Source organism: Pelophylax lessonae (genome assembly GCF_965119305.1).
Source record: "Pelophylax lessonae genome assembly, chromosome: 1".
Lineage (NCBI taxonomy): Eukaryota > Metazoa > Chordata > Amphibia > Anura > Ranidae > Pelophylax > Pelophylax lessonae.
The window spans coordinates 844693279-844713543 of NC_138768.1; the positions used below are offsets into that span (position 1 = coordinate 844693279).

At 41.3% G+C, this 20265-nt stretch overlaps 1 protein-coding gene across 1 annotated transcript; it reads left to right on the top strand.

Moving 5' to 3' along the window:
* Positions 1 to 15515: 15515 nt before the first annotated feature.
* On the top strand, positions 15516 to 18457 carry LOC309549707 (vomeronasal type-2 receptor 26-like; the record flags this gene model as incomplete). Its single annotated transcript, XM_082250163.1, has 3 exons — positions 15516 to 15521; positions 16344 to 16467; positions 17541 to 18457. The coding sequence occupies 3 exons, from the start codon at positions 15516 to 15518 to the stop codon at positions 18455 to 18457; spliced, it is 1047 nt and encodes a 348-aa protein (XP_082106289.1).
* Between the last annotated feature and the right edge of the window lie 1808 nt (positions 18458 to 20265).

Here is a 20265-nt window from a genome sequence, read left to right on the forward strand (position 1 = left end):
TGCCAGTGCCAAGCCTGTTGTCTACCAGTACCCCCAGGTCCTTTTCCATCCTAGACTCACCCAGAGGTTCCCCCCCAGTGAGTAGCTTGCTTTCTGGTTTCTGGCATCCAAGTGCATTACTTTACATTTATCAACATTGAACCTCATCTGCCATGTAGTTGCCCACCCCATTATTTTGTTCAGATCTGCTTGTAAGGTTTCCACATCCTGCATAGAAGATATTGGCATGCTTAGTTTAGTATCATCTGCAAATACTGAGATTGTACTAGATATCCCCTCCTCTAGATCATTTATGAATAAATTAAACAGGATTGGCCCCAGGACAGAACCCAATATTGTGTAAACCACCGTACTCCTATTAAATATAAAACAAAAATAAACCAAAGTGTATTACATACAAGACATAACGTCCATACAATAGTGGAAAAGCAATCTTGCAGCCATATTAATTTATGCTCAGACTTTTCAAAATGTTTTCCACCTTATGCTCACTACACCTATGAGCTTACCAGAAATAACGGGACTCTTAAGGTATGAAAAGTAAAACAGTGTTCTGCAGTCAGACATAGAGGTACAGGAGCTGACAGTCCCCCCCCCAAAAAGTCCACCATGTAATGCTCAGGGAAAAGAAAAATGAGCACTGGGCTCCAATAGTATAAAGTCCTTAAATAAATGTTTTATTTGTAAAGCACTTACAAACAGCAAATGGTGATCAACATCTCTTAAACTACGATTTCCACAATTCCAAGTGATTGTGCGCATGTGTGGTGACATAACAACTTATGACTCTACTCTATGCATTTTATCATATATGACTTCATCAGGGGAACCTGATGGGATTACGCTCATTTACACAATATTCATTTGAGGTGTTTGCTTATGATTATTTAATTATATTGAAGATGTCTTACTTTGGGCTACTTTATACAGGTATGAAAGAATCTACACTGACCTCTTTATCACCTAAGAGCCTTCATCCAAAAGCATCTTCCTAAGTTTGTGTTTGTTACACAAAATCATTTGGGCTAGTCTCTCTAACCTTTTTTGTCTTAGCATTTAAATGGACTTTAAATGGACTATTAACCGCTTGCCGACCGCCGCACGACTATTTACTGCGGCAGTCAGCCTCTCACAGGCAAAGCGACGTAAGACTACGTCGCTAGCCTGTGACAGGCAAAGCGGCGTAAGACTCTAGGGAGCGAGCGCGTGCCACCGGAGGCGCGCTCCCGCTCCTGCGCGGTCACGGACCCCCCCGCGCGTGTGCACGGCAGACCCGATATCCGCCGGGCACTCGCGATCGTCCGTTACACTGGAAGAAAGGCAGGCGGCTAATGTAAACAAAGCCGCCTGTCATTCTTCCCTGTGTAAGAATGAAGATCACACGGTTCTACTATGTAGGGCCGTTGATCTCTGTTCTTACACTAGTAGCCACAGCCAATCACAGTTAGAAACACGCCCCTAGGGACACACTTAACCCCTCCTTCTCCAATAGAGTTAACTCCTTCACTGCCAGTGTCATTTTTGCAGTAACAGTGCATATGTATAGCACTGATTACTGTAGAAATGTCACTGGTAACCCCAAAAGTGTCAAAAATGTCAGTCAAGGGTCCGATCTGTCCACCGCAATGTCGCAGTCCCGCAAAAAAAATCGCAGATCGCCGCCATTACTCGTAAAAAAAAAAACAACAAAAATGACAAAAATATTTCCCTTAGTTAGTAAACGCAATAACTTTTGCGCAAACCAATCAAAATACGCTTTTTGCAATTTTTTTTACCAAACATAGGTAGCATAAAACAAATTGGCCTAAAATGTTAAAAAATTTTGATTTTTACATTTTTTTTGGGGGGAATTTCATATAAAAAAATGTGAAAAATATTGTTATTTTTGCAAAATTGACGCTTTTTCTTGTTTATAGCGCATGATCAAAAAATCGCACAGGTGATCAAATACCACCAAAAGAAAGCACTGTTTGTGGGGAAAAAAAGGACATCAAATTTGTTTAGGTACAGCGTCGCACGACTGCGCAATTGTCCGTTAAAATCCCGCAGTACCGAATCGCAAAATAGGCCCTGGTCAGGAAGGGGGTAAAATCTTCCGGGGCTTAAGTGGTTAAAGACTTTGCTAGTCAAGCAGTGATTTGATTTACAACAAAAACTCATGCTTTAAGTTGAAAATTGCCAAGTAGTTGGTGTTTTTTTTTGGACTTAAACTGTGTAAGGAAAAAAAGACTTTCTTTTTCTATTTTAAGATAAAACGTTGAATGGACATCCTTATTAAGATGTTTCTTTACTGTATAAGCGGAGTGATTTAAGGGGAATATCAGATTTTGCCAAAGTAGAAACTCTCAACTTTGCTCATTGAGCTGTCTGAGCGAAATTTGCTTTTAAAAATCTCTTTTTATTTATCTAGCGTGTATGGATTTTGGAGGTTGTAGACTAGTAAGGGTGGTTTACTTTATTTAATTTAATGTTCTTCATATTTGTTTTCATTTTCTTTTGTGTGTGACTGTAATTCAGGTACTGCTGCTTATGTTTTTTTTTTTTCCAATGTTTGTTTTTCTCTGAATTAAAAAAGTAAAGTAATGAGGGTCTATATTTGGCACAGGAGCTGGTCTAGGATAGTTGGGAGAAACAAGCCTAATTCTCAGGAGCTATTTAAATCTTATTGCAACCTCAAAACCACACTCACCTTTGAATTCCAATAAATTTGATGAGTAGGGCAAAATCATGCCATCATTTTGTAAAAATTAATGATTTCATACTCCCTCATCCCTACATACTATATATAGTATGTTACTGGCATTGTGTGAAAAGCAGGAATACATAGAAAGCCTAGGAAAATCAATAGAATGGATGATTTTTTTTTTAGGCAAAACATTAAACGTGTGTGTTAATTCAATATGCTATATATTTCCCCTAGGCATTGTTTATAATGCATTGACATTATACAGAACGACAAGGAATAATTAGACAAAATGACTAGTAAATGCCTAGGAAATGTGTGAAATATTAAAGTATAACTAAAGGTTTTTTTCTGTTTTGGATAGAGGGGAGATGAATTAGAATACTTGTCGGTTTTTAATTGCTGTTTGTGCCCCGATAGGGAGATTCAGCCTCTCTATTTACCATTATCATTGAAAGTGAAAGTAAAATAAAATCCCAAATTTTGGGTTGTCCTCAGAAAAGTAATAGAGGGGAAAACTTCCAATGGGGAAACTAGTTCTGGTGATCTGGGGGTCCCCAAGAGATCTCCTTAATTTTCAGGAATTTCCTCTCACTTCCTGTTTTGACTATGGGACAGAAAGTGAAGGTATATCTCCCCAATAGGACAAAGAGGGCAAAAATAAACCTTACATGGGTTATAACCCTCGTTTACTCATCCAAAAAAATTAAATAAAAAAAGATTCCCCTATAGTTCTACTTGACGTGTTTTATACTTTGATGTCCCATTTTTGGCATTCTATGGATTTCCTAGGCATTCTATACAACACCTAATTTCACACATTGATGGTAATGGTAACATATACAATTCCTGTAGAACTTCCCATGAAGTAACATTACTGGAGGCTGGGTTCTCCCAAGGAAGGGTGAGTTGTGGTGATGTGAACCTATATAGCAGCCTTTTTCAACCAGGGTGCCTAGGCACTCTGGGGTGCCTTTTGGGTTCTTTAGGGGTGCATTGACAAAATGTCTAAAAATTTACCAAAAATTGTTAACAAACCAGCAGGTGGATCAAGCCTGCCTTTTTGTAACACAAAGCGATACGTTTTAATTGTGCAACATTACAACCTTGGGCACCATGTGGGCCAGCTGCCAATGTCCTAACAATTGCTAACGCCATCGGATGAAAAGGACGATGTCTGTCACCTGCTCAGCATCCCTGTTTTACCCCTCATGCCTTTCTGTCAGCACCTGGGTCACGTTAGCAGCATGGTGGAGAGAAAATAAGGAAGAAGAAATGCTGGAATACTAGTCAGTACCAGTTTGCAAAATGGTATTTAATTTGCAAGAAATAAACATCTCTAAAGTTAAGTGTCCAACATGCATAGATGCCGATGCACTATGTAAAACTATTAGGGGTGCCTTGAAATTGTGCATAATTTTAAAGGGTGTCTTGACTGGAAAAAGGTTGAGAAACACTACTATAGAGATTGGGATCTCTGCTACAGGATTTATTTTTTTATCAGAAGTAAAAACAAAAAATGAGAAACACCTGAATCATTTGGTTGAGTAGGACTCAGTTCACACTGGGGCGGCCCGACTCTGTACTACTTCGGGGGCGACTTGTGCATTCCCATGCACCACGACTTCGGAGCGACTTGCAAGGACTTCACATAATGGAAGTCTATGCAAGTCACTCCGAGGTCGACCCGAAGTAGTACAGGACCCTTTTTCTAAGTCAGAGCAACTTGTGTCGCTCCTATTAGAACGTGTCCTGTACCAGTCAATGGACCGCGAGGGAGCGCAACTTGTCAGGTAGACAAGTCGCCTGACAAGTCGTGCTGGTGTGAATGGAGTCTTAGAAGAACATTGGTCCAGCTAATTCTGTTTATTTGATTATGCTATTAACAGTAAGGAAAAATAAGCAATTAAATCTATATTGATAACTACAAAGTTCAGTATCTGTGCTATCATTTGAGAAAGCACAATAAAATCATAAGTTATTCACTTGTTAATAAACCCAATTGAACTTTTAGCTTATGTTAGCTAAACCTTACTTACCTTACTCCTGGTTTTGTCAGGCTCCCTCATTCCATGCAACTGGTCTCCTGCATCCTCCTCTCTAAGGCACTTCTGGTTACATGGCTGCCCCCACCACATTCAGTACAGCCTTAATAGCACTGCATTTTACATGATGACACCAAGGGACTGACTACAGACCAGGGCTTCAGGGAGAGGAGGAGAGAACGAGAGTCGGCTGGAGCGATGAGTCAAGTATGTAATAAAGCCTGCTCAACTCACCCTGGACTTAGTCTCCTAAAGGGTTGTTTTTGTCCCATTCCCATAATTAAGCTTTATTTAGAAATATACCTTAGAAGATTAAAAAAAGCAGAGCAGACTTTTTGAATGATAAGGATAAAAAATATACATATTTATCTTCCAATATTTCCCATAACTGAAATATTACTACAACTAATACTGTAGCTTTGATTTCTTTTTCTCTTTCTTTGCATTGTGTAGATCAGTTATGGTGCAACAAATCCTATATTAACCAATAAACAAATCTACCCATCCTTCTTTCAAACCCTCCCCAGTGATCAGACTCAGTATCAAGCAATTTCCAAGCTGTTGAAGCATTTTGGTTGGACGTGGATTGGTGTTATTATGTCTGATGATGACACTGGAGAAAAACAAAGTCAAGAGCTACAAAAACAGGCCACTGAACATGGCATCTGCATTGAATACGTTATTAGACTACTATCTGGTCGAAGCATTGGGGGCGTGGATATGACAAGTAAAAAAAAGATTTTTAATCATTCGACCTCTCGCGTGGTTGTACTTTGTGGCACAATTTCAATAAATACACTATATTTTATTGAAGAAGATGGTAGTGTTGGCCATGAGAAGACATACATTATTCCAACAAATCCAGCTCCTATTTATTATCTTAAAGCACGTGGAAAAACGTCCATACATGGAAGTTTGGTTTTTTCACCACCTTCTAAATCAATCCCACATTTGAAGAGATTTTTAGAGGAAGTCAGCCAAGAAAATTATCGGAATGACTCTTTATTTGAACATATCACTGCATTGCTTTTTAAGTGCACAACTTCATCTCTATCATTTGATAGGGTAATTGAGACCAAATATCAAATAACGCTTCACACATGTAACAACAGTGTACATTTAGCTGACTTTCCTGGATATCTATATTATACTCGGGAGTTTGCAACAACCTACCATGTGTACAATGCTGTCTATGCCATGGCACATGCTCTACATGAAATGCAATTATATATATCCAGGAAATTTAACATAAGCATGAAAAATCATAGCTATTTGCTAAAGGTAAGGAAAAAATGATGACCCTTACATAGAAGTTGTGTAGCATTTTCTGCTGGACAGTTTAGTTTAAAGATATCTTTTGAGGAAAATTAGATGACAGGATTGCAACGAAAAAAAAAAAAAAAAACATAACTGCTAATATTATATTTGATTTAAAATAAAATGTTAGCAAATAGTAAGTTGTGGCAAGGAATGATAAAAAAAAAAAAGCATTTGCCCTTCTATCTGAAAAAATACACTGTAGTTGCTTTGGAGCAATAAAGGGTCCCAAATTGTTTCTTTTCAAACAGAAACCTTCTCCAGGTTAAATAACTACTGATAAGGCATGGTGATTTAGTGTACTTATAGGAGGTACATACTAAGTTCTGCTGGTTAAACGTATGGTAAGCCTTGTGGCTTAAGAACTTAGAGAGGGGTTGGCACTTTGCTTCACATGTTTTGGTCATGTCTCCACCTTTGCAGCTTTTGGGCGGCAGTTTTCCGCCTGACCTCCACAGTCACTGGACACCTTTTGAAACCCGACCCAGCTCTAGCCATCCTAAGCATAGGGGCTACAGCCCTCCACTCTTCCCTTAGACCAACTTGTATGTTTATTCTACATGCCTCTAGACTTACTCTGATGAGAAAGTGGAAATCTGCTGACGCCCCTCAGATTAGGGACGTTATTAGGCTTGTTAATGAGATGTATGTATTCGAAAAACTTCTGGAGGTGAAAGATGGCCGTATCTCCAAATTCTACCGAGACTGGCTGCCCTTACACTTCTCCACATTAAACCACATTTGCCATGTCGTTGCCCACTCTGTTCTTTTGTTCAGGTCATTCTGTAGGATATCTGCCTCATGCTGTGCAGTTATTGCCCTGCCCAATTTCGTGTCATCTGCAAAAACTGATATTGAGCTAATACGAACGTTATCAGGCTTATTAATGAGATGTATGTATTCGAAAAACTTCTGGAGGTGAAAGATGGCCGTATCTCCAAATTCTATTGAGACTGGCTGCCCTGGTGCTCATACTTTAAGCTAGACAAAAAGCTATTGTAAAATACACCTCCTTTCTCGGTTCTTCCCGGACACTTTTTGTTATCATTTATACTAGGTTTACTCTCTTCTTTACCTTACTACAATTTTGTGTCTATTTTGACATGCAATGTACAGTATTCGCCAACCGTTATTTCACCAATTTTGTGTTGTAACACACTTATGTATGGTTGTTTAGTGTTTTCTCTCCATTCGGTGTATTGTATCTTTAAAACGAATAAAAACATAAAAAAAAGAAAAAAAAGAATTTAGAGAGGGATGCAAAGTACATTACTGTGACCTAAAATCACATAAAACATTTAGGAAAGAATGTGCTAGCCAAACTGGTGACTGTGAATAGTACTTTAAGCATAACAGCCATCTCGTGTAGGCACCTACTGTAGATGTGTGTTAAATGTGAAAATGTGTATTAGATTACCTTTGTATACCTCTGTGTCCAAAAGACTAGTTTTAGAGAATTTGTTTGCTTTCAAATGGCAGGAATTACTCCTTACCTAACTGTGTAGGTAACTACCTAGAGAGCCAATAGATCTTTAGAAGACCAATTTTATCCCACTGCTGCACTCAGTCAAGGATGAGCTAAGGGCCTGGGAGAAAGTACAAGCCATTTGGTTGGGCAGGATAAACATCTTAAAGATGATGATCCTCCCCAAATTTCTGTTCTTTTTCAGATGGTCCCAATACGATTGCCTAGAGTCTTCTTTCTTAAGGCACAACATTAATTTACTAAGTTTGTGCTGCATGGGAAATCTCTGCTCCTCTATTATGATCTTATGCAGTGTATTAAGGCAAGAGGAGGGTTGGGTCTCCCAGACCTCTCGTTATATTACCAGGCCATTGCCTTACTCCGCATAGTGAATTGGAACTTACATACCCTTGGAAAAAAAAAATGGCTGGATGTAATATATCTCATGCCCCCTGGCTTCCCTCTATTTTTAAGGGACTTTCAAACTCAGTTTCCCCCCTCTCCATCACAACCTTGACTATCTAGGATGGTTTAAACAAGAAACTTTCTATGGCACGGTTACCCTCTTTAATTTCCCTATTAAAAGGTTATCCTTGGTTTACCCCGGGGAAAACTTTTTTAAGTCTTGGGGAAGAAGACTTAAAAAAGAAGAAATCTGGTGCTTCCACTTTAAGACAAGTATAACTTTGAATACTTTAGCGGGCCTCTGTCGAGAATGGGAAACGTCACACAGGGATGGTTGGAAACATATGCAGCTTAAAAACGTTTTTTAAAACACTAAGAGATGGCTTAAACCCCTGTGACTCCCTGTCTAGATTTGAGGCTATGTGCCTGGATAAAGAGCCATGGCTCCATGCGTTTACTTTCCAAACTATATAAGCTCCTATTAGAGAAACTAACTACTACGACCCCCTACTACATCAGAGAATAGGACAAGGAATTGGGTGGAGACCTATCTGACAGTAGTATCAGGAAGTATCTGAGGTCTACCATTCTCTGTCCCCTCCACCACAAACACACGTTATCATGATGAGGAGATATGGAATGTTCTATAGACCTGCCCTAAGGTGACAAAGCTGCTCCTTCACAGATAGAGTACAATGAGTGAGTGTTGTCACTATAGGACGGGCAGTCTGTTACAGCCAGGATCGCCAGGTGAAATTAAAGGAGAAAAAAAAAATGAAAATGAAAACTAATTTCGTCACCACATCTAAAAACTGATAAACTGCAATACATTTTTATCTTTTCAGGTTTAGATGCTCTTTTAGATGATTTTTATTTCATGTATTGTTTTATTTTCTATTTTGTTTGTTCTTTCCATTTGGGACACACACTTTTAAAATTTCAAATTTCATGTATAACTTTTCATATGCTATTTAACTGCCTATGTTGGACTTTCACTGTTGCAATGTTTTACTATCCTACTTAATTTGAATTCCTACTATACACACTTTGAACACTATCTTCCACAAACTTCCTTGGTCTCCTGAAAAACAGAGGTGTGTTTATTATTGCAGCACTTTATAAGAAGACTCAATTTCAAAGATCCCACTGGATGGAGAATCTTCTTTAATGAGAGAGGGGAGATGGTCACATTCTATTTAATATTTAATTATGCATCTCTTACTAATGAGCGATATGGTTTCCAGAAGGTTGGAAAATTTGCGCCAACATTTCTTGATGAAGAGCAGCTTGTTCTCTTTCATAACATAATTTGGAAATATGGTGAGGTCAGTATTCTTGTGGTCTTCTCCCCCTGTAAGTTTTTTTTGTGATAATTAAAAAATACATGTAATTTTGTTTCAAGGTCAGTCCAGTAACCTCACAGGTCATACCTTTTCTCCTTTCTAAAAGGCAGTGGGCAATTCTTTAATGCAATGCTGAACACTACTATTTAGTTCTATGCCTGGGGTAAAACCTTAATAGCCTGGGATTATTGGTGAGCTTGGTTTTGATCCAAACTTGGGTTTGATTGAACCCAGAAGGTATCTGTCATTCTTGGGCCAATAAACCCAGTATGGTACACAAATGGACAGGGATGCTTGAGACAACATTAACTTAATATCGCCATGTAATCATATCAGTTATCGATGTCTAGGACATCCCCATCCCTTTGTGTTCATGCAACTGATTACTAACTTCTACACGACACTGATAGCCAACTTCTGGGATTGTTCAAACATGGGTTAGGATAGAACCTAGAGTCACACCCAAGCTCATTCCTATCTGAGATCTGAAGAAGTGAGTGAGGCTGGGTTCACACTTGCTGTGGCTGTGGCTCACAGCAGGGGGTCGTGTGCGTCCCTGTTCACCGATTCAGATGTGAATTTGTGCCCGATTTGGAGCCGAAGACACACAGGACCCTTTTCAAAAAGCGCACTTCACTGCATGGAGGTGTGTGAACAAGCTCCATTGAGAGCTGGTCACACTCCACTGTCATATACTGTAAATTGGATGCGGGAAAGTGTGAACCCAGCCTTAATTGACCTTAAGCATCATTCAACACCTCTGATCCCAGGCCTGAAGAACTGTTGCTGTCTGGTAGAGAGGGATTACTGTGAGGATAGCTCTGGAATAGGGATGGGCGAACAGTTCGGCCCGAGAATGAGTTCGGACTGAACATTTGCCTGTACGGCCATTCACGAAACACTGAAATTTGTAGGGTGTTCGCTGGTTGTTTGCCCCAATGAACACCCTGCAGTGCATTCTGCACCCTGATTGGGCAAAGCTTTGTAGCACAGTGTAAGCTGGTTGTTAAGGAGCAAGGTCGGGAAGCACGGCCTCCTTAACCACTTAAGCCCCGAAAGATTTTACCCCCTTCCTGACCAGGGGGTATTTTGCGATTCGGCACTGCGTGATTTTAACGGACAATTGCGCGGTCGTGCGACACTGTACCTAAACGAATTTGACGTCTTTTTTTCCCCACAAACAGAGCTTTCTTTTGGTGGTATTTGATCACCTGTGCGATTTTTTGATCTTGCGCTATAAACAAAAAAAGAGCGTCAATTTTGCAAAAATAACAATATTTTTCACATTTTTTTATATGAAATTCCCCCAAAAAAAATGTAAAAATCAAAATTTTTCAACATTTTCAGCCAATTTGTTTTATGCTACATATGTTTGGTAAAAAAAATCGCAAAAAGCATATTTTGATTGGTTTGCGCAAAAGTTATCGCGTTTACTAACAAAGGGAAAGATTTTTGTAATTTTTGTTGTTTTTCTTTTAACGCGTAATGGCGGCGATCTGCGTTTTTTTTTTTTTGGTACTGCGACATTGCGGCGGACAGATCGGACCCTTGACTGACATTTTTGACACTTTTGGGGTTACCAGTGACATTTCTACAGTAATCAGTGCTATAAATATGCACTGTTACTGTAAAATTACACTGGCAGTGAAGCGGTTAACTTTATTTGAGAGGGAGGGGCTGTGTGTGTCCCTAGGGGCGTGATTCTAACTGTGATTGGCTGTGACTTGAGTTGTAGGAACAATGATCAACGGTCCTAGATAGTAGAACCGTATGATCATTGTTTCTACACAGGGGAGAATGACAGGCGGCTTGTTTACACTAGCCGCCTGCCTTTCTCCCTCTCCCCCGACGATCGCCGAGTGACCGGCAGACATCGGGTCCACCGCGCGGGGGGGTCCGTGACCGCGCGGGAGCGCGCCTCTGGCGGCGCGCGCTCGCTCCCCAGAGCCTCACGAGCTAGCGACGTAGACCTACGTCGCTCTGCCTGTGAGGGGCTGACTGCCGCAGTAAATATACTGTGCGCAGTCAGCAAGTGGTTAACAAAACCGATGAGTCATCAGCTGTCAATGGGTTTCCCTGCTGACAGCTGAATAATAAAAAATAAATAAATAAAAAGAAAAATGAAAGAAAAAAACTGCGTGGGGTCCCCCCCAGTCCATACCAGGCCCTTTGGGTCTAGTATTGATTTAGAGGGGAACCCAATGCCAAAATAAAAAATAAAAACGGTATGGAGTGCCCCCCGAAATCCACACGGGACCCTTATTCGGGCATGCAGCCTGGCAACGTTTTTGACAAATCCTTTATTAAAAATAAAAAAATAGTGTCCCTTCATGTGAATCCATCGTCAATCACGCTGCCTACCGACCTGCTGACCCCAAAAAAAGCAAAAAACGATTTGCCTTCTGGGACGGCCTCCTGCCGAATGCCTCCTCTGCACTTTGACAGTTCTTATATAGATAAGGTGCAGGGCCACCTGGCAACGTCACCTGGTGGCCCTGCATGCACTAGACTGTGGCGTCAGAAGGAGGCAGTACCACCAGGTGACATAGCAAGGTGGCCCTGCCCCTTACCTATTTAAGGAATGTCTGAGTGCAGAGGAGGCATTTGGAAAGAGGTCATCCCAGAAGGCAGAGAGGTTTTTTTTTTTCCCCGCCAGTGCGTCAGCGTGATTGATGATGGATTTACATTGAAGGAAACTATTTTTTATTTTTAATAAAGGATTTGTCAAAAACTCATCTCTTGTTTTTATTACTTGTTGACACTTCCCCATACTCATTCACATAGGGAGCTGGGATCTGGGAGCCCCCTTGTCAGAGGGGGCTTCCAAATTCCGATAAGTCCCCTGGTCTGTCCTGCCCACAGACCCCTACAACCACTGGCCACAGTTGTGGGGATAAGGCCCTTGTCCCCATCAACATGGGGACAAGATGCTTTGGGGTGGGAGGGGCAGAGCCCCCTCCCTGCCTCAAAGCACCCACCCCTCTATGTTGAGGGCAAGTTTGGTTCAGATATGGTTCAGCAGGGGGGCAGCTCGCTCGTCCATCCCTTCTTCCTGACCTGCCCGGCTACATGCCTGTATAAGGGTCTGGTATGAATTTTGGTGGGGATACCACTCCTTTTTTTAAAATTGTGGTGAGGGTTTCCCCTTCAAATCCATACCAGACCCAAAGGGCCTTTTTTTCTTTATTTTTTCAATTGCAACCGAAAAATCCTTTTTTTTTTTAAATGTAATTTTTGCTGCAGCATGTTTTATGCATGCTACAGACGCGCCACTTTATAGGCACAACAAGGGGACCCGCCAGTCACTATATTTAAAGTCATTATATTTAAAGGAATTTTTCATTTTTATTGTTGTACTTTAACCACTTGTCCACTGGGCACTTAACCCCCTTCCTAACCAGACCAATTTTCAGCTTTCAGTGTTCTCACATTTTAAATGACAATTACTCAGTCATGCAAAACTGTATCAATATGAAATTTTCATCCTTTTTTCACACAAGCAGAGCTTTCTTTTGGTGGTATTTAAGCATAATTGGGTTTTTTATTTTTTGCGCTATAAATGAAAAAAGAACAAACATTTTGTAAAAAAATGCATTTTTCTTTGTTTCGGTTTAAAAAATTTGCAAATTTAGTCATTTTCCTTCATACATTTTGGCCAAAATTTATACTGCTACATATCTTTAGTAAAAATAACCCAAATAAGTATAATTTTTTTGGTCTTTGTGAAGGTTATAGAGTCTACAAGCTATGGTGCCAATCATTGAAAATTGATCACACCTGATGTACTGGAGGCCTATCTCATTTCTGGAGACCCTAACAAGCCAGTAAAGTACAAATACCCCCCAAATGACCCCTTTTTGGAAAGTAGACAATCCAAGGTATTTAGTAAGAGGAATGGTGTAATTTGTTTCTCACACACTTTATTGGCATACTTGCAACTACACCCCAAAATACATTCTACTACTCCTCCTGAGTATGTCGATGCCACATTTGTGGGACTTTTCCAAAGCCTGACCACATACGGAGGCCCAACATCCAAGTAGCACCTACAGGTGTTCTAGGAGCAAAAATTACACATATAATTTCCTGACAACCTATTACACTTTTGAAGGTCCTGGAGCACAAGGACAATGGAAATGACCCTATTTTGGGAAGCAAACAACCTAACACATAATCTAGGTGGCATAATGAGTCTTTTGAACATGTCATTTTTTTCCCACAAGTTTTTGGAAAATGTGGAGAGAAAACTTTTTTTTTTTTTTTTTTTTACACAAAGCTGTCCATTTATAAGATATTTCTAACACATAGCATGTACATAGCAAAAATGACACCCCAAAATACATTCTACTACTCCTCCTGAATATAGCGATACCCGATGTGTGACACTTTTACACAGCCTGGCCACATACAGAGGCCCAACATTCAGGGAGCACTGTAATTTCCTGACTTCCCATTACAATTTTGTGAGGCACTGTAGGGCACTGATAGCACTGTAGTGGCACTGATGTGGCACGGATGAGCACTGATGTGGCACAGATGAGCCTTGATGTGTCACAGATGTGGTACGGATGAGCACTGATGTGGCACGGATGAACACTGATGGGGCATTGATGTGGCACGGATGAACACTGACGTGGCATGGATGTGGCACAGATGAGCACGGATGTGGCATGGATGTGGCACAGATGAGCACTGATGTGGCATGGAAGTGGCACGGTTGAGCACTGACTTGGCATGGATGTAGCACGGATGAGCACTGATATGAGCACTGACATGGCATGTATGTGGCATGGATGAGCACTAAAGTGGCATGGATGTGGCACTGATGAGCACTTGATGTGGCACAGATGAGCACTGTTGTGGCACGGATGAGCACTGATATGGCATGGATGTGGCACGGATGAGCACTGACATGACATGGATGTGGCACGGATGAGCACTGATGTGGTATGGATGAACACTGATGTGGCATGGATGTGGCATTGATGTGGCACGGATGAGCACTGACATGGCATGGATGTGGCACGGATGAGCACTGACGTGCCATGAATTTGGCACGGATGAGCACTGATGTGCCATGGATGAGCACTGATGTGGCATGGATGTGGCACGGATGAGCACTGACATGTCATTGATAAGCACTGACGTGGCATGGATGAGCAATGTGGCATGGATGAGCAATGTGGCGTGGATGAGCACTGGCGTGGCACAGATGAGCACGGATGTGCCATGGATGAGCACTAAAGGTGGCATGGGTGGGCACAGATGTGGCATGGATGTGGAATGGATGTGGCATGGATGAGGCACAGATGTGACATGGATGAGGCATGGATGTGGCATGGATGAGGCACGGATGGGCATAATTTAGGTATGGAGGAGGCAGAGGATGGGTGCAGCTGCAGTTTCTCTCCTTTCCTTGCATGCTGTACCGATAGTTGTGTACAGTGTGCAAGGAGAGGAGAGAAATGAACCAGACATGCGCCGGTTTGTTGACAAGTGATCGCTATGTCATTGAAATGAGCGATCATATGGTAAAGAGCCGCTGTCATTGGCTCTTTACCACAGTCTGTGATGTGCTGGGTACCCAGGGGGTGTGCGAGAAGCGCGATTCGGGGAGGACGTCATTGTACGCCCTCCCAGAATAAGCCAACCACACTGTAGCGGTCATTCGGCTATGGCCCGGTCGGCAAGAGGTTAAGCATCATTAAAATCACTGCGCCTGAAAAAAACAATTGTTTTTAAAAAATATTTTTGTATTGCTACATGTCCCCCAGGGCAGTAACCAGACCCCCATACCCCTTTTATGGCCAATTACCTGCATAGAAGCCTTCAAAATGGGCACTTTTGAATTTTTTCTGTTCAGCTTCCAAAGACTTCAATAGGGTTCGCTGTTTGGGTTCGGCCCATCTCTACTCTGGAATAAGGGTAAGTATTGCAGCAAAAGGTTAATGTAAAAAAAAATTATGCTAGGCTATTTACTCTTAATTTATAAAATGTTTGAGTGGAGTTAGGCTTTAATGGCAAACACAATCCAAAAGTGATATATATATATATATTTATGGAGCTGGGAAATCTGATTAGTGCAGTTCCATAGAGATATAAACAAACCCTAATCTAGCCTACCACAGTCCAGTGAATTGTACCAGTTTTAGGCAGAGTAACTTACCCTCAGCAGTGGAGATCAGGGACATTATTTAAATTCCAGAAGACCCAGTGCACCCCGCCATAGTTGAATGGCATGTGCACCATGTCAAGTCATGGAGGTGAGCTACATGTCGGTGTTATATGGGTCATACAAAACCCCAGTATCACCCAGCATTTACTACCTCTTCATTTTATCATATCATCTATATAAAGTTAATTTCAGAAAATTACAAAGCAGAGGAGTATGGGTGAATTCAATCACATTAAGGTAAACTTGTAATGTGTCTCCCAAAACCTGTTTGTCTCCTAAAACTGCTGTTCTTGCTGGTCTTGTCACCACCCCTCTTTCCGTCATCATCCTGCCCTAAACAGTACAGTGCCAGCAGCTAGATCATCAGGATTGGAATGTGGCTGCTGGCAGCAGTGAAAGGAAAATACATTGCCATCACATTACACTCTTATGAAGAAAAAACATCTTTCTTAGCATCAATTAAACATTGAAAATTAAAAAAATGCAACTTTTCAGAACCCACAAGGGATCCCTGGTCCCTGGTTTGGTATTAGATGGAGATATATTTATGCAAGTAGTAATGCTTACCCAAATACCTGCACTAGAAATTGTAGGACTGGATTGCTAAGGTAAGAATTAGTGTGTTAGCCCAAAAAAAATCTACCATCTGCCATTTCCCAGTTCAGTGAGACTACCTCAGTGACTAGAAAGGCCACCATTATTGCACAGGGTGGTGGCAGTTGTTGGAGTTTAGCTATAAGGTCAGACTATGGTAACAAAGGAAAACTAAAGAGAGAAGGGCGAGGAAAAGATATCTTTTGCTAAAGAAATAGTGACCAGTTTTGGTGTCTCTTTTCAGACAGGACTTTGGGAAGTTTAAATGAAGCACTAAAAAACTTTTCTAGTAAGAGTTTTTTTTTTTTTCTTTTAGGTTCCAGTGTCTATATGTTCTGAGGACTGTCCTCCAGGTTATAGAAGTGTCATTCAAAAGGGAATCCATCGGTGCTGCTTTGAATGTCTTCAGTGTTCAGAGGGAGAAATATCTAAAGAGACAGGTGTGAATGGGTCCTATATTTTCTGTGTGAATCCAGTTAGTGGTTAGGTTTATCTCACGTTTTTATAGATATTACTGTTTTTTTTTTCACATAAAGTGAACTATTTAGGTCCTAAACACATTAAACTAGCAATATTACCAAGTGACAGGTACTTTACTGATTTGTGCTGTATATTACACAGCTCAGTGTCAGAGCCTCTACTCACCACTGAACCTCTGGCATTTTACTGATTGTGTTGACCTTATCTTCAAAAATGAGCAAGGCTTAGCACTGAGTTAGCAGTGTAGCCTTATAACACAGTGTGTAAGCAGGTTGAAATGCTAGACAGCTGCTGCCCTGGCTGAGAGGAAAGGGTCTACTGTATTTCCCAGGTCTCTTACTTTGGGGTTCTTCTGCTGGTCTCTGCCCCCCCACGTGCTCATAGACTGCTGGGCTCTGCTCAGAGTGTTCCAGCCACATGGGAAGCAGGGAAGGCTGACAGCTAAGATGTACCTGATCCTCCAGCAACCAAGGAGCCCTGCTCCTCTCTGCCTTCAGCTACCTTTTATTCTGACTGTCATCACTGAAGATTTCCTGCCTAAGGAGCCTGTCAACATGCTTGGGTCTGCTAAGACCTGTAGTCCCCCTACATAACACCAGCTCTGGGTGCTGCTACTGTGGACTCTGCTGTGTGTATATGGACTCTTGCCTGTGTAGGTACACTGGGGCAACCACAAGCCTGTAGTTAGGGACTAAGAAAATACTGCACTTTATGTTGAACTGTTGTTTTGTGATTGAGGGCTCCAAGTGCGCTCAGAAAGATAACTACCCAATTTAACACATAAAAAGTAGGTTTGAATTAGAACATCTTTGTAGATACACTAATTTTTCAAAGCACATTTTAACCTAACTAATCATTACTCTCTTTTCTTTGAATATTTTTTTTACATGTTTGCAAAATCTAGAAATGATCACCGGCTGGCATCCCTTTTTTCATGCCGATAATTTACATATATGTATGGTACTGTTTCTTTCACAGAAATTAAGGTGGTTTTGAACATAGTAACAACGTAACCTAATTGCTTAATTTTTAGACAAAAGTTCATGCTATAAGTGCCCAGAAGACCAATGGCCAAATGACCACAACAAGTGTGTAATGAAGCCCATGGAATATCTGTCCTACAACAATGATACAATGGCTCTTCTGGTTTCAATCCTGTCTGCAATGTGTTTTCTTAAAACCACCATTATTTTTGCCATCTTCATTGTATTTCAGGACTCTCCAATAGTCAGAGCCAATAACAAAACTTTGAGCCTCATCCTTCTGGTCTCCATCATGCTGAGTTTTCTCTGTGTGTTTTGGTTTCTGGGACGTCCTGTATTTGTATCCTGTATGCTGCGTCAGACATCATTTGGAATCATTTTTACAGTAGCAATTTCCTCTATTTTGGCCAAGACTATCATGGTCTACTCTGCCTTCAAAGCCACCAAACCTAGAAGTCCCTGGAGGAAACTCATTGGGGTGAAAAGGTCTTACTGTTTGGTTCTCATTTGTTTAGCTATACAAATTATAATCACTGTAATTTGGTTACTCGTTTCTCCTCCATTCCCAGAAAGCAATGTTCACTTGTATGTTGACAAAATTATCATTCAATGTAATGACGGATCCATGGTGGCATTTTCCATACTACTGGGTTATATGGGACTCTTATCAGTTATCAGTTTCTTTGTGGCTTTCCTGGCCAGAAATTTACCAGATAGTTTCAATGAGGCCAAATACATCACCTTCAGCATGCTGGTGTTCTGCAGTGTCTGGGTCGTTTTTATTCCAGCTTATATGAGTAGTACAGGAAAAAACACTGTGCTTGTAGAGATATTCGCTATAATATGTTCCAGTGCTGGCATTTTAGTTTGCATATTCTTTCCAAAATGTTATATTATATTAGTAAGACCAGATTTAAATTCAAGGACAAATTCATGGTTAAAAACACATACTGTAGTAGGTATATAGACAGTATTTTAAATCAATATAACTAAGTCTAAGTGGACCATATCATAAATATACTTAATATTGCAAAAATAAGCACAGTAGCACCTCATAAGACCAATATGTCTTAGATTACTAACTAAAATCATATGCGTCATTGTTTGTCCACTATTTTCTTCCATTCAATAGGTTATAAAATAGTATGTGTTTTCATAAGCTTTTTTACAAAATGCTGAAAGCTTAATACTTAATATATTTTAACCTTCCCCCATCCGCGCTACAGCCTATATACGGCTGCAGCGCAGACTCGAATTTTCGGGAGGCCGTTTTTAAACGGCCTCCCAGTGACACGCCCCCCGTGCGCTCCCGCGAGCGCGCTGCGGGGGAAATCTGTGTCGGTCGTGTCCCTTGGACACGGCCGATCACAGATCGTGGTGAATGGCCAATCACAGCGGCCATTCACCACGTGATCGGGCCGTCCAATGAGCGATGATCTCATATGTAAACATATGAGATCATCTCTCATCGCCGGCGCTCCTTCCTCACACGGAGCCTGCAGTGTGAGGAAGGAGGGGGAGCCTCACAGCGCCGGGGACACAGGAGAATGTAATCAGGGCACTGATCACCAGTGCCCTGATTACTAGAGGTAAAAACACACACACAGTGCCCACAGTGCCCGCCATCAGTGCCCCCCATCAATGCCCACAATCAGTGCCCATAGTGCTGCTAGTCAGTGCCCATCAGTGCCTGCTCATCTAAGCACTGATGAGCACTGACTGGCAGCACTATGGGCACTGAGTGTGGGCACTGATGGTGCTGCCCATCAGTGCCGCTCATCAGTGCCACCCGTCAGTGTCCAGTGCCATCCGCCAGTGCCCATCAGTGCCGCCTATCAGTGCCCGTCAGTGCCGCCTCTCAGTGCCGCCTCTCAGTGCCCAGCAGTGCCACCTCTCAGTGCCCAGCAGTGCCACCTCTCAGTGCCCAGCAGTGCCGCCTATCAGTGCTCATCGGTGCCGCCTATCAGTGCTCATCAGTGCCGCCTATCAATGCCGCCTATCAGTGCTCATCAGTGCGGCATATTAGTACCTCCTCATCAGTGCCCATAAGTGCCACCTCATCAGTGCCCATAAGTGCCACCTCATCAGTGCCCATCAGTGCAGCCTATCAGTGCCCATCAGTGCCGCCTCATCAGCGCACATCAGTGAAGGAGAAAAATTTATTTTCAAAATTTACTCGCAGAAAATAAGAAAAACTTTTTTTTTTTTTTCAAAATTTTCTGTCTTTTTTCTTTTTTTTTGTAAAAAATAAAAAACCCAGAGGTGATTAAATACCACCAAAAGAAAGCTCTATTTGTGTGAAAAAAATGATAACCATTTCATATGGGTACAGTGTAGCATGATCGTGCAATTGTCATTCAAAGTGTGACAGCGCTGAAAGCTGAAAATTGGCCTGGATGGGAAGGGCGTTTAAGTGCACAGAAGGCAAGTGGTTAAACAAACTATTTCACTTTTAATATTGACTTAGATATACTTGTTTGGCTAAAATTTGGTGAATACTCCATTTTGAAAATAAACCAGAAGCTGGTCTATGTGCCTCTATTATTTAGACCTCAACTACTATGCAGTCTGCTTCTCCTTTCAAATCTGTATGATTTTTTCAGTACGTGGGGATCCTAGCTACCAAAGACTTTTCCATGGCCCTTATGGAAAATAACAACCAACTTATGAATACTTTTAAAAGCAAATTGCAAATATGTTTTGAGCTCCCACTGTCTATGGCAAGCAGAATCAATCTTATTAAAATAAATCTTTTTCCTAAGTGCCTTTTTTTAC